The sequence below is a fragment of the Oncorhynchus clarkii genome, chromosome 18 (genome assembly GCF_045791955.1).
Source record: "Oncorhynchus clarkii lewisi isolate Uvic-CL-2024 chromosome 18, UVic_Ocla_1.0, whole genome shotgun sequence".
Taxonomy (NCBI): Eukaryota; Metazoa; Chordata; class Actinopteri; order Salmoniformes; family Salmonidae; genus Oncorhynchus; species Oncorhynchus clarkii.
In genome coordinates this window covers 36,789,481-36,802,401 of record NC_092164.1, presented here as the reverse complement: position 1 = coordinate 36,802,401, position 12,921 = coordinate 36,789,481, and the positions used below count along the sequence as shown (strand labels likewise).

At 41.5% G+C, this 12,921-nt stretch overlaps 1 protein-coding gene across 2 annotated transcripts in view; it reads right to left on the bottom strand.

Annotated features, from left to right (window-relative positions):
- The window catches only part of LOC139373420 (splicing factor, proline- and glutamine-rich-like), a 28,162-nt gene that overhangs the window by 9,569 nt on the left and 5,672 nt on the right, over nucleotides 1-12,921 (bottom strand). The window contains exons 2-10 of one of the 2 annotated variants that reach the window (XM_071113894.1): nucleotides 12,106-12,294; nucleotides 11,601-11,902; nucleotides 11,396-11,491; nucleotides 8,352-8,548; nucleotides 8,174-8,258; nucleotides 7,981-8,095; nucleotides 7,850-7,892; nucleotides 7,570-7,664; nucleotides 1,184-1,670 (exon numbers count right to left, since the gene is read on the bottom strand). In XM_071113894.1, coding sequence (XP_070969995.1) covers nucleotides 1,557-1,670; nucleotides 7,570-7,664; nucleotides 7,850-7,892; nucleotides 7,981-8,095; nucleotides 8,174-8,258; nucleotides 8,352-8,548; nucleotides 11,396-11,491; nucleotides 11,601-11,902; nucleotides 12,106-12,294 — 1,236 coding nt within the window. In that variant the 3' untranslated portion in view covers nucleotides 1,184-1,556. Of the gene's footprint in view, nucleotides 1-1,183; nucleotides 1,671-7,569; nucleotides 7,665-7,849; nucleotides 7,893-7,980; nucleotides 8,096-8,173; nucleotides 8,259-8,351; nucleotides 8,549-11,395; nucleotides 11,492-11,600; nucleotides 11,903-12,105; nucleotides 12,295-12,921 lie in introns of those variants that run through there. The other variant, XR_011627569.1, reaches the window with a different exon arrangement.

Sequence of the window (12,921 nt, the reverse complement as noted above, 5' to 3'; positions counted from 1 at the left end):
CAGTATAAGAGGTCATTTTGGGAGGAAATGCTAACTAGCTTAGCGCAAGGACTGGAAGTCCAGGTACAGCTAGCATCCTCAAGAATTCGTCTTTGCACTAAGCTGGCACTAGTTAGCACTGGCTTACGAAACTACCTCTAACTTTATTCTTAATGGAAGTAAAAATGGTAGGCAGAAATTAAATCAGACCCTTTGGAAGTGGATAAAGGTCTTCATTGCTAAAACCCCAAGCTATCCCTTTAATGTTTCAGACCTAGCTGTCCAATCTGTTCATGTGAAACTTCAAAGTGACTATAGTCTCTGGAATGAATCCGTTCACATTCCTGTTGGTTTATCAGTACTTAGGCTATGAAAGACACTAAAGAAATTCAGCAAAGGAGCCATGGACAAAGTGGAAGGCTGAAAAGTTCTACGATAGCTTGAAGGGTACCACTTCTCTCACAGTTCCCGTTTCTCATAATAACATGGCCATTTGAATTATGACCTAAGAACATCTGTCAGACAGTGGCTGAAACTGGAATTATTTAGGGTAACATTCTTAAATCGTTTTCATACATTCCCATGTATGATATACATTCCAATTAAACAGATTGAATGATGCAATATCAAGAGACAGTGGATGAATCAAGTGCTGCTTTGAGATGTTAAATGTGGTCAGAGGACTTTCAACCTCTGTTCAATAATATGTAGCCGACTTGGGAACAATACACGAGCCAAACATACTACCTTTTTGTCAACGCAAAGAAAGCAGCACAGTTGTCAAAAACCATAACACTTCAATTAGAGCTAGACAAAAATTACACTTTTAAAACAATTCTTAATTTAAGTCACAAAAATCAAAGGGAATAAAAAAATGTTAAAAAATCTGGAATTTTTATAAACAAACAATTCTAGAAGCATTAATCGCGTTTGACAACAGCACTGCTCATTTCCATTGTCAAAATTGGGCCCCAAAAGTACAATTTCTACTAGGCCTAATTGTGCTCTAAAATGTCAACTTTCTTTATCAATACTGTCCAGTATGCATGTTGTTCCATTTAGTTCACATGGTGATCATTTACATTATAAAAGTTGCTGTTCACCCCCGGCACCCAACATAATAAACCTCTAGGGAAAAAGGCTTGTCAACTCTTGCTGGGCTTATTTAGGACTCAAAATTGGGTTCAAATAAACTTTAAGAAGGTTTGGAAAGAACCAAATTAGGTCTTTATTGTAAAGTTACATGTTTTTAGTTAAAATCTTAAATGGCACAAAACACAGCCATAGAAAGGTGAGAAAAGTTTACACTTATCACCATTTACGACACGGGCACGATACAACTGGAAAGAAAGTTATACATAGGTGGGATAGCGCTATGTGATTACTGAGGGTGACCAATTCATCAATTTCACACTACAAATACAAAAGAAAAAAAGAAAAACCTAACTTGCCATAAAATAAATGAGTCCTCAGGCTAAAGTGCAAGAACACTTTCAACTTAAATATAACAATGACTCAATGTGAAGATGTTCAGAGAACCTACACAAAAACACTGCTATGAGGGACACTGAAAAGATTTAAAAGCGGGGCTTCTTGGCAGGCCCATCAAACTCCTCACGGACCCTGCCAAACCCTTGGTTGTTAGGACCCATTGCCCCCCGGCCTCCCTGAGGGAAGTTCCGCTCGTTGCGCTATAGGGATCAACAACCATACCAAGGAAGCAGATTGAGGGGGTGAGGGGAAGGCAGTGCGATGGCACGCAGTTCAAGTCCATATTCAGGGGAGAAGTAAGGGGGGGTAGAAAGAGAGTTGGTTTTGTTTGAGAGCCATGACAAAATAAACAGCAGAAGACATGTCCAAGGGAAACGTTCGTTGAAATAGTTCCAATACGTAGATCCACAGGTGCCACAGGTAACATACGGAGAAGGAAGAAAGGGTAATGTTTTCGTTAGTTATGTCCTACCATAGTTTGCTGTGCATGCCAAAGGCTGGGCTACATCACTCACTACTGGCATCATATGGAGCATTGAGGGGAAGCCTGCCAGTTTGCTATGGCCCGAAGGCTCAAAGATGAAGTATAATGCAAAAATGTACAGGTTGGCCAGACTGGTCTGTTGATAAATGCACTTCAGTGCTATACTTCCACTTTCTTAAAACGCTTTAAAAAAAAGACATATCAGGCCTATTTTCAGATATAGCGGTAACCCCATTGTTGCTTGTCTCTCTATTGCTTAATTACACAAGTAATACTGAACAACTACAGTATTGCTGGCCTGCCAAACAGCAATAAAAATGGGAAATATATGATTTTAATCAATGAGCCTACATCAAGTCTTGCCCAGTTGTTAAACTTAACTTTCATAGCCTTAGTAAAAAAAACAGAACAACTTAAGGCAGGAATGAATTTCAGAGTCTACTGGCTCACCATAGACTAGGCCTAATTCAAATAGCTGTTCATTGGCCTAATCCTGCCATGTTATTCGGTTGGTCAATGCTTTATAGTGCCATTTCTCCAACCATACCGTCTACAATTTACTATGCAGTAAATATGTGTAAATATGCCATCAGTTGGGCAAATGATGCCAACACTGGTTAAGACTCTTTTCACTGAAGTTCCACAGCGTTTGTGGCAAATCCTGATCTAAGTTCCTGGACCAAAAAGACCTTGGTTCATTTTGTATACACACACAAAACGGTCACCCTGCTCCTGCACAACACAATCTTATCATTCTTAAGTGCTACTTTTATGTAAATGGCATGTTATAGGGTCTACACACTTTAGTGATTTGGCTTGTTTTTGAGAATAGTGCAGCAGCCGCAATTCACTTCCTCATTGCTCAGTCTCAGGGCATGCAAAAGACAAACAAAAACAAAATAAATTACCCCAATTGTCCTTTTAGAAACACACTCCAAGTATAGGGATGTAGGTCTTTAGATGTTGTATACATGACATGGTATCATTCCCAACTTTACATTACTTTTTTCTGGAACTCAAGATCTACCAGCGGTGCTGCGCTGTCTATGCCCATGTACTACAGGGACACGCTCGGCATTGCACAGCTGCATGGGGAACTAAACCAAAACGGATTAGAAACCATGGGTTGGAACTAGAGGTTGACCGATTAATCGGAATGGCAGATTAATCAGGGCCGATTTCAAGTTGTCATAACAATCGGAAATCGTAAAAAAAAAAAAAAAAAATGTATACCTTTATTTACCTAGGCAAGTCAGTTAAGAACACATTCTTATTTTCAATGACGGCCTAGGAACGGTGGGTTAACTGCATCGTTCAGGGGCAGAATGACAGATTTTCACCTTGTCAGCTCGTGGGACCCAATCTTGCAACCTTACAGTTAACTAGTCTAACACAATAACGACCTGCCTCTCTCTCGTTAAGCCAAGTTAAGTTGCTAGCTATCATTAAACAATCAATCATAATCACAAGTTAACTACACATGGTTGATGATATTACTAGATATTATCTAGCGTGTCCTGCGTTGCATATAATCTGACTGAGCATACAAGCATCTAAGTATCTGACTGAGCGGTGGTAGGCAGAAGCAGGCGCATAAACATTCATTCAAACAGCCCTTTTGCCAGCAGCTCTTCGTTGTGCGTCAATGTTTATGACTTCAAGCCTATCAACTCCCGAGATGAGGCTGGTGTAACCGAAATTAAATGGCTAGCTAGTTAGTGCGCGCTAATAGCGTTTCAAACGTCACTCGCTCTGAGCCTTCTAGTAGTTGTTCCCCTTGCTCTGCATGGGTAACGCTGCTTCGATGGTGGCTGTTGTCGTTGTGTTGCTGGTTCGAGCCCAGGTAGGGGCGAGGAGAGGGACGGAAGCTATACTGTTACACTGGCAATACTAAAGTGCCTATAAGAACATCCAATAGTCAAAGGTATATGAAATACAAATGGTATAGAGGGAAATAGTCCTATAAGAACTACAACCTAAAACTTCTTACCTGGGAATATTGAAGACTCATGTTAAAAGGAACCACCAGCTTTCATATGTTCTCATGTTCTGAGCAAGGAACTTAAACGTTAGCTTTCTTACATAGCACATATTGCACTTTTACTTTCTTCTCCAACACTTTGTTTTTGCATTATTTAAACCAAATTGAACACGTTTCATTATTTATTTGAGGCTAAATTGATTTTATTGATGTATTATATAAAGTTAAAATAAGTGTTCATTCAGTATTGTTGTAATTGTCATTATTACAAATAAAATAAGTCGATTAAATCGGTATCGGCTCTATTGGGCCTCCAATAATCGGCATCGCCGTTGAAAAATCATAATCGGTCGACCTCTAGTTGGAACCAAAATTATTTCCCCAATCGTTTCCTTCTGAATATATAATTTTCTCTCTTTGTTCTATTTCACTGCTCCAACCAGCAAAACCATAAACAATTGCAGGTTCATTTACTTATTTTTTGTTCCTTTTTGAAACCTTCTAGATGTAAAGTCCCCTGTTTAGGGGACCTGCAAGGTTCTGGTACCGACCAAAACGTTTACGCTTATTAATCAATCTGTGAACGTACATTTTAAAAGGTGAGATTTAAACCTTTGGGTATGTAGCATTACTAGTTATTGTTTTAATTTGGATCACATTGATTACACTTAATTGGTTAAACCCCTGGAATGTTTTAAATTTAGTGCGACAAACTACTTCACCAATCAGTGCGGATAGAGCAGCGTGCTATTGAACGGGTCAGCGAGTTAATCTGTATAGTAAAGTCGTTAAGATCTAATTCTATTTTGCCGTAAACAGCATGGTTTAATCATAATTAAAGAAACACACTGTGCCAGTCACAGTGAGGGTGCGAGATGCAACTTAAATGAGAAAGCGTGCCTTGAAGCGCTGGGCATCTTATCACATGCATGATCTGAATTAATCCCACAATTATACATACTTCTATGGAGGGACTTTGAACGTCTGAACTTCTGAGTTGGTTTAACGTTGGACAAGAGCAAACATTAGCTCGCAAGCTTCTGTGCGCAGTGCAGCACTATAAAAACACATCTTACCTTACTGTAGTTAAAGACACCCTACGCTCCACCCTTTCCTGGTTGCTAAAAGCCTAATTTCAGTTTGTGACAAAACAAGCAAGTACAGCTAACCATTGTACCATCTAAACCGCTGCGAAAAATTCTCTAGAAGCAAAAATATTGTTTTCAAGCTGGTGTACAAACCCAAAAGTAAAAGACGCAAAAACAAAACTTAAGAACAAGAAGCATAGAAAGTGCACATAGAACAGATCTACCGCTTCTTAGACAAACTTTCAATGAGAATGACAACTCTACAACACATTTCTATGTTCATTTGGTAATGTCTCCCAAACGGTTAATTACTGCAGCTTTAATAAATACAATGTGAAACATCATATAGTATCGAACTTAACTAGCATTGAAAAAGCGAATCCATTATTTTAAACATCTCCCTAATTTCCAAATCATGCATCAGTAATCTACAGTAACTAACACACACGCACAGATTTCCAGCTGGCAGGCAGAGGCTGGAATAAGTTTCAGCGAAGGCTTTGCATAGGAGCTTTGTTCTAATTATTGGGGACAGATTTTTTTTTTATAGCCCAGAACGTAAAATTACATTATTAACCGGTTCCCATGCTTTTAGAATAATGGTTCTGTTCCGGAACAGTATAGATCACATTTGGTTCCAGTTTGCAGTCTGTTCCCTGAACCGATTCCAAACCTGGATTAGAATGTTGTGGGAAAAAGTTCGGAATAACACAATTTCATGTGTACACATCTGAAGACCTATACAACTACACTGAGAGCGTGTCCATTTCTTAAAATACATATTTGAGTACTTTTGTTACCATCTTTTGTGCGACCCGATATGGCACAACGAGCAATCAAGAAGTGTATCGCAGCTTGGGTAAGTGTCAAAAACAAGCCAAAATGCACAAAGCACAAAAAAAAAAAAAAAAAAAAAGGTGTCTGGACCCTTCTAGAACATTCCATTTACATCAGAAATAGAGATTGACTTTAGAAATAGGAAAATCCTCCTTTCAGGTGTTTTACACATTTGTAGACAGAGCCCCCCACACTTTAAAATGCCAAAACTCAAAATGAGTTATCACATACAGGTATGTTGATCTAGGCACATGGTGTAAAAAGTGTATGTATTAATTGTTCATTCTATTTGGAAGGTAGTCGTAGCCGTACCAGCCCTTTTGTTCAAACTAATAAATACTTGGCCGATTAATGGTAGTTCTACTGTGAACTTGACTAAATGGATCCTGATTAGTCATAGCTTCCATGTGTGTAGCGGCAAGAACAGCTAGTCAAGCCAGTAACATGTCTACTAGCCATCTTACATTCTGGGTAAGAGGATCTCTGCGATCACTGCACTAAAAGTTAGGTTCATACTGCATTGCTTGCAGTGAAGAACAGAAAAATGGATGTGGTGCTATCAGTAAGAAATACACTAGATACGTTGTCGAACTGTACAATCCATTATTGAATACCAATAACTGCTCACCCATTGCAAAAGCAGCCGACCAGCTGTGTTGTTTTTCTATCAGATTGTTTGCCACCCTTACGTCAAAATAGCTGTGTTCCATTACATTAATTGATATATCCTTGACAGTATACCAACTTATACAAAGCACAAGTTGTATCCATTTTAATGGACTTGAACAGCTTTGCGTCAGACCATTTCTAAGTTACCAACCAGACATCTAACTGGTCAACTTACTAATTGTATGTAACCTATAACACAAAAGGACATTAATACACCTGCCTGCCATAGGCCTAATGTGGATGCCTTAATCACATTCTGGGCATTATTTCACTCACAGGGTACAAATAGTACAGGTATCCAGCAAGCAGTCCCAGGGCAATGCCTGTCACCATCAGTTCTTCGTATTGTGTTTTGCAAGTTGCACTAAAAGAGCTTACTCATTAGCTTAATGTTATGTCAAAAGACACGTTTGCTTCAAAAAGCAACCTGCACTAAAAAACCCATCATTTGAATTGCTTGGACATGGTGGTGGCCGGGAAAATGTTAAAACAACTGCCATGCCACAAGAGAACATTGCAGGAAGTTCACTTTTCACACTGAAGCCCCTAAAAAAATACTTCCAGGTTACACCGAGACACCATCTATACCATTTCATGTGATCGCTTGAAGTTCAATAACAGTATGGGAAAGTGTTTCAACTAAAAAGGTTTTCCACCAAAAAAAAATGCTGTCAGGTGACATCTTTCCACTTGCCAAGAAAATGTGCCTGTCTGGCTCACACAAGACAGGGCTTGCAATAGGTCTATTACACAAAGTAGGAGCTTTAAGAAAGCAATTCACTGGGTTTAGTACAGGTTGATTATTTTCAGCTGAAAAACAGGCTGTAAGAGTGGAGGAACTGAGGGGACATGCTGCTGCTGAAAGCTGCTACGCACAAATTTAATATCGACATGGTACAGACACCACTGTCAGCACACAAGCTTCGAACCTGGGCCGACCGGCGCAAAACCATCCACTTTACTCTCCCAGATGACAACTACAGCAACCAGTGGAGGAAACCACCCCCAATTAGTCTTCTACTCCATTTGGAATACATTACCATTTCATTGGGCATCATGGCTCCCCCAGCGTTAGGTCCACCCATGCCTTGGAGTCCCATGGGGAACTTCTGGTTGGGTGAGCCAAATTGATTGTCTAGTTGGGACAACAGGACTACATGTCAAACATTACAATGAGTCATGGCAGCCCTTAGGGGGCAATGTTGTCATATGTTTATAAAGCAGTCTCAAACTTCTTACTCTCATTTCAAAACAACAAGCTGAAAATAAATCTATATTTTATTTTACAAATCATTAAAAATATAAAGATTCACTACTCACCAGCCATGCTCATGGCACCACCCTGAGTCAATCTCATATCCCTCTGTAAAATCAATACCGTAAGAACACGCATTTTCCTCAAATGCAAATGTAAAGGTCTAAATGGTGATATGGCACTCTGCTCAGCTTACATTGTCCATGAAGTTCCCACTTCTGTAGGCCTCCTCCCGCTTGCGCCGGATTTGCTCCTCAATCTCCCTCTGGCGGAGCGTCTCCTCCTCACGTATGCGACGTTCCTCCTCCTGCCTGTAAAGCACACTGCCACGTTTTAGTAACACTCCAATAAATTGTGTGTTAAACAGTTATTCAAACCAGTTTCAATACCTGAGCTGCATCTCTTTCCTCTTCTGCATCTCCGCACTGTGCATCTCCTCCATGCGTCGTAGCTCCTCCTCACGCCTCAGCAGATCTAAACAGTGTACGAACATACATGTAAGACACAGCAACATCTAACTAGCCTTCCATTTTGAGAAGGGGTTGTCTCTGGTCCAGTTAAGCTTGCCTTGGCGGATCATGTTGGCCTGGTGCACATGGAAAGCATCGTCCATCTCGCCCTCCAGTTTCTCACGGGCTTCGCGGATGTTCTTCTCCACTTGCTGGCGCTGCTGTTTCTCCATGTCGTCCAGGGACTTCCAACGCTTAGAGTACTCAAACTCAAAAGTGCCAGGACGGGCAAACCTGGGAGGCTCCTCCCGCTCCCTGCAGGTGTTAGAATAGAAACCAACTTGTAATCAAGACATACAACAAAAAGTGGTACTCAAGAGGGGTAATCATTCTCTGAAAAATCAACCGCAATGGGTCTTTAACTGTGTGGTATCTGCTAACCCAACCCCCGACCTCTGGTAAACACTACCCAGTGACTTTAGCCCAATGAGTACCCACTGTACTGCAGGCACATTTGGACTTTTTGGGGGTGGATACTTTTTACCCCACTCTCTCCCCAACTTCGTAATATCCACTTCGGCACTTAGTCGTGTCCTGTTGCTGCAACTTCCGTACAGACTCGGGAGAGTTGAAGCTAGAGAGTCATTGGTTCTCCAAAACACGACCCTGCCAAACAGTACTGCTTCTTCTTCGCTTAACCTGGAAGGCAACCGCATCAATGTGTCGGAGGAAACGCTATGCATCTGGCAACCGTGTCAGCGTGCATGCGCCCAGCCCGCCACAGGAGTCGCTACAGCAATGGGACAAGGACATCCCGGCCAGCCAAACCCTCCCCTAACTCGGACGACGCTGGGCCATTTGTGCGCCGCCTCATGGGACTCCCGGTCGAGGGCCGGCTGCGAAACAGCCCGGCTTTGAACCGGGATCTGTAATGACACCTCAAGCAGTGCCTTAGACTGCTGCGCCACTCGGGAGGAGTGCTTTGACTTCTAACCCCCATTAAACATTGTGTGTTTGAGCTACAAACTTTTGGATTTGTCCATTTCTTCTGAATCCATGGATAGTAGGCATGCGTAATTAACGGGGGGCTGAGCTAGAGTGGTGTTAGTGAGACAAGGGCAGATCCTGAAGAGGCCCAGGCCGGGTCTTTTATACAAACTTAAAAGCCATCTATGAAAAGCAGACACTCTACCAAACATGTAACATGTTTTGCTCTATGGCGCTCACAAACTACAAACGAGTTGTTTGAAGTTGTTTTTTTTCTACATAGAAGATCATTGGAAGACATTGTGTCCATAATATACAGTGCATTCGTAAAGTATTCAGACACCTTCACTTTTTCCACTTTGCTCCTTTCATCTTTTCCTCGATCCTGACTAGTCTCCTAGTCCCTGAAAAACATCCCCACAGAATGATGCTGCAACCACCATGCTTTACCGTAGGGATGGTGCCAGGTTTCCTCCTGAAGTGACACTTGTCATTTAGGCCAAAGCGTTCAATCTTGGTGTAATCATACCAGAAGATCTTGTTTAAGTCTTTTAGTTGCCTTTTGGCAAACTCCAAGCTGGCTGTCATGTGCTTTTTACTAAGGAGTGGCATCCTTCTGGCCACTACCATAAAGGCTCGATTGGTGGAATGCTACAGAAATGCTTGTCCTTCTGGAAGGTTATCCCATCTCCACAGAGGAACTCCGGAGCTGTGTCAGTTACCATAGGGTTCTTGGTCACCTCGCCGACTATAGCTCAGTTTGGCCATGCAGCCAGCTCCAGGAAGAGTCTTGGTGGTTCCAAACTTATTCCACTTAAGAATGATGGAGGCCACTGCGTTCTTGGGGACCTTCAATGCTGCAGACACAATCCTGTCTCAGAGCTCTGCGGACAATTCCGTCGACCTCATGGCATGGTTTTGGCTCTAACATGCACTGTCAACCGTGGAATCTTATATAGGACAGGTGTGTGCCTTTCCATCATGTCCAATCAATTGAATTTACCACAGTTGGACTCCAATCAAGTTGTGGAAACATCATGAAACAGGATGCACCTGAGCCCAATTTCAATTATCATGATTGCTAATCTGCAATCAATGGCAAATAAAATTGATAATCTTAGGTCATCCTACCAACCGGGGGATAGAAGCTGTAAGGTCATTAGCAAAGATGAAAATGCTGACCCAGAAGCGGCGCTCCTAGTGGCCGGGGACTTTAATGCAGGCAAACTTTAATCAGTGTCACCACATTTTGTGCAACCTTGGGGGGGGGGGGGGGGGGGGAAATCATACACCACCTTTACTCCACACACAGAGATGCATACAAAGGTCTCCCCCACCCTCCATTTGGCAAATCTGACAATTCCATCCTCCTGATTCTTCAACTGTCTTCACTTTGTCATTATGGAGTATTGTGTTTAGGTGGAAGATAAATTATTTCATCCATTTTAGAATAAGGCTGTACCGTAACAAAATGTTGATACGGTCAAGGGGTCTAAATACTTTCCGAATGCACTGTATAAGCGCACATAGTTGCTATCACAAATGCCAAACAGTTGTCACTGACTAGTTGGATATTAGTTTCCCAGTGAGCATTCGCATAAATTCATTATTTATGCTTTGGCGGACCTCATTTTTTTACATTCGTCAATTAAACTCATAAAATCAACTTGTAGCCCTGGTTGTACTGCAAATGAAATTGTAAAACACTTCATTTTGATGCTAGATATTAGGATAGGACATGTATATAAATTAAAGTTAGCAGATTTTTGCTCGGATCTCGGGACTGATGGTGTTAGTGTAATTGTCATGCTCTGTGGAAAGCACCTAGCTACAATAGCTACAGTTCCATACCTTTGGGGGCAGGGTGGAAGGTAGTCTAGTGGTTAGAGCGTTGGGCCAGTAACCGAAAGGTTGCTAGATTGAATCCCCCGAGGTGACAAGTAAAAAATCTGCCGTTCTGCTCCTGAACAAGGCAGTTCACCCACTGTTCCATTGTAAATAAGAATTTGTTCTTAACTGACTTGCTAGTGAAAAAGGTTGAATACATTTTTTTCAATGTAAAAAATAAATACCTCAATATGAACATCAAAGGAATGCTGGGGGGGGGGATAAGAAAACACAAAAAGCCATATGCTATTGATTTAAGGCTATTTAGTTATATGAGGTGAGGGTTACTTATGATAGTTGTGGTTCTTCTGCGCCAGTTTTTCTGGCAGACCATCCTCATCATCGTATTGTTCAAGGGGCTCAACGACAATTGGACGAGGTGACCTAAGACATCAAAAGTACCAATTAATTAGAGCATGTGAGCCTTTAGGGGAAAGATTCATTTGTATTTCATGTTCTACTGAATGGTACCAAATTCATGTAAATCACTTACGTGGTGAGCAAGAAGACTCCATCATTGCAACGATCTAGTGCCTTTCGTGCAGCAGGTTTAGAGGCAAATTCGACAATGCCCTTGCCAGTGGAGCGCCCGCGATCATCTACAATTACCACAGCCCTCTCCACCACTCCAAACTGGGAAAAGGCCTCCTCCAGTAGCTCATTGGAAACAAAAGGTGATAAATTCTTCACAGACAGTGCAGCCGAGTGAGTTGCAAAGCGCACCCGAAGCGGTCTGCCTTTCATGGGTACATCATCCAGCTCAGCTTTAGCTATCTCAGCCAATGCACGGGATTCCTGGAATGGTAGAAATTTGGCTTTTAATTTGATTGAGTTGTTAGTGGGTAGTTTTAAGATTAAATGGTTAAAAAGTAGTCAAAAGCGACAACCTTCACCCTAATTGTCCGGTTTACCCTAGACAAGGCATTAAAGACCAAAAATTACAACATTTATAACTACCAAAAGGACAATGTTTATGTGAACTAGTGTAGTGCACTTACAAGACGTATGAAGCCAAAGCCTTTGTTTTTGTTGATGAAAATCTCACTGGGCTCGCCATACTTTGCAAACAGCTTCTTGAATGTGTCATCTGAGATATCGTTGGGAAGGTTTCCAATGAAAAGGCGGCATCGTTGAGTGTATGTCTTCTCGCCAGGTCTGCGCAACGAGGACAATGTCGCTCTCAACTCCTACAGACAGATACAACGTTCAGTTCAGATTCCAATACTACAATGTTTAGCCTGACAAATGCCCTTGATATTATGTTACTAGAACATAACTAATTAGGTGATTATGTCGCTCCTGATGACTCGCTTTTCAAATGTCTAGAAATGTACACATTTCGTGCTCTTGTTGGAAGCAATCACTCCCCTATTGCTGACTATCAATGATCTATAACTGGGCTAATAACTCACTAACTAGCAAAGGATATGCACAAAATGTGCACATGGCTATATGCAGCTCTTGCTTTGATCTCAAAACAAGTTTATCTACTCACGACCACAGCTGTAAACACAGTCCAGTTCAAAGTAAATGGCAATGGTCTATTTGCATACAGGCCTACAGCAGCTCTGATTGGTTATGCTGCACAGGTCTGGGTCGAGAATGGCCCGAGTAGTGCGTGTCAATACAATAGAATCCTACTACGACGTGTTCTGCCTACAACAAAATCTATTGCATAGTTTGTATTGGTCTGTTGCATTGAGAAAGTGTCTTGTTTTGATTCGATCACAATTGCCACAGTAAAGGGAAACATTGATAGTGTTATTAACAGGGAAAAACTCTAGAAAGTTGAGTTAAGTTCAATAACTAATTAA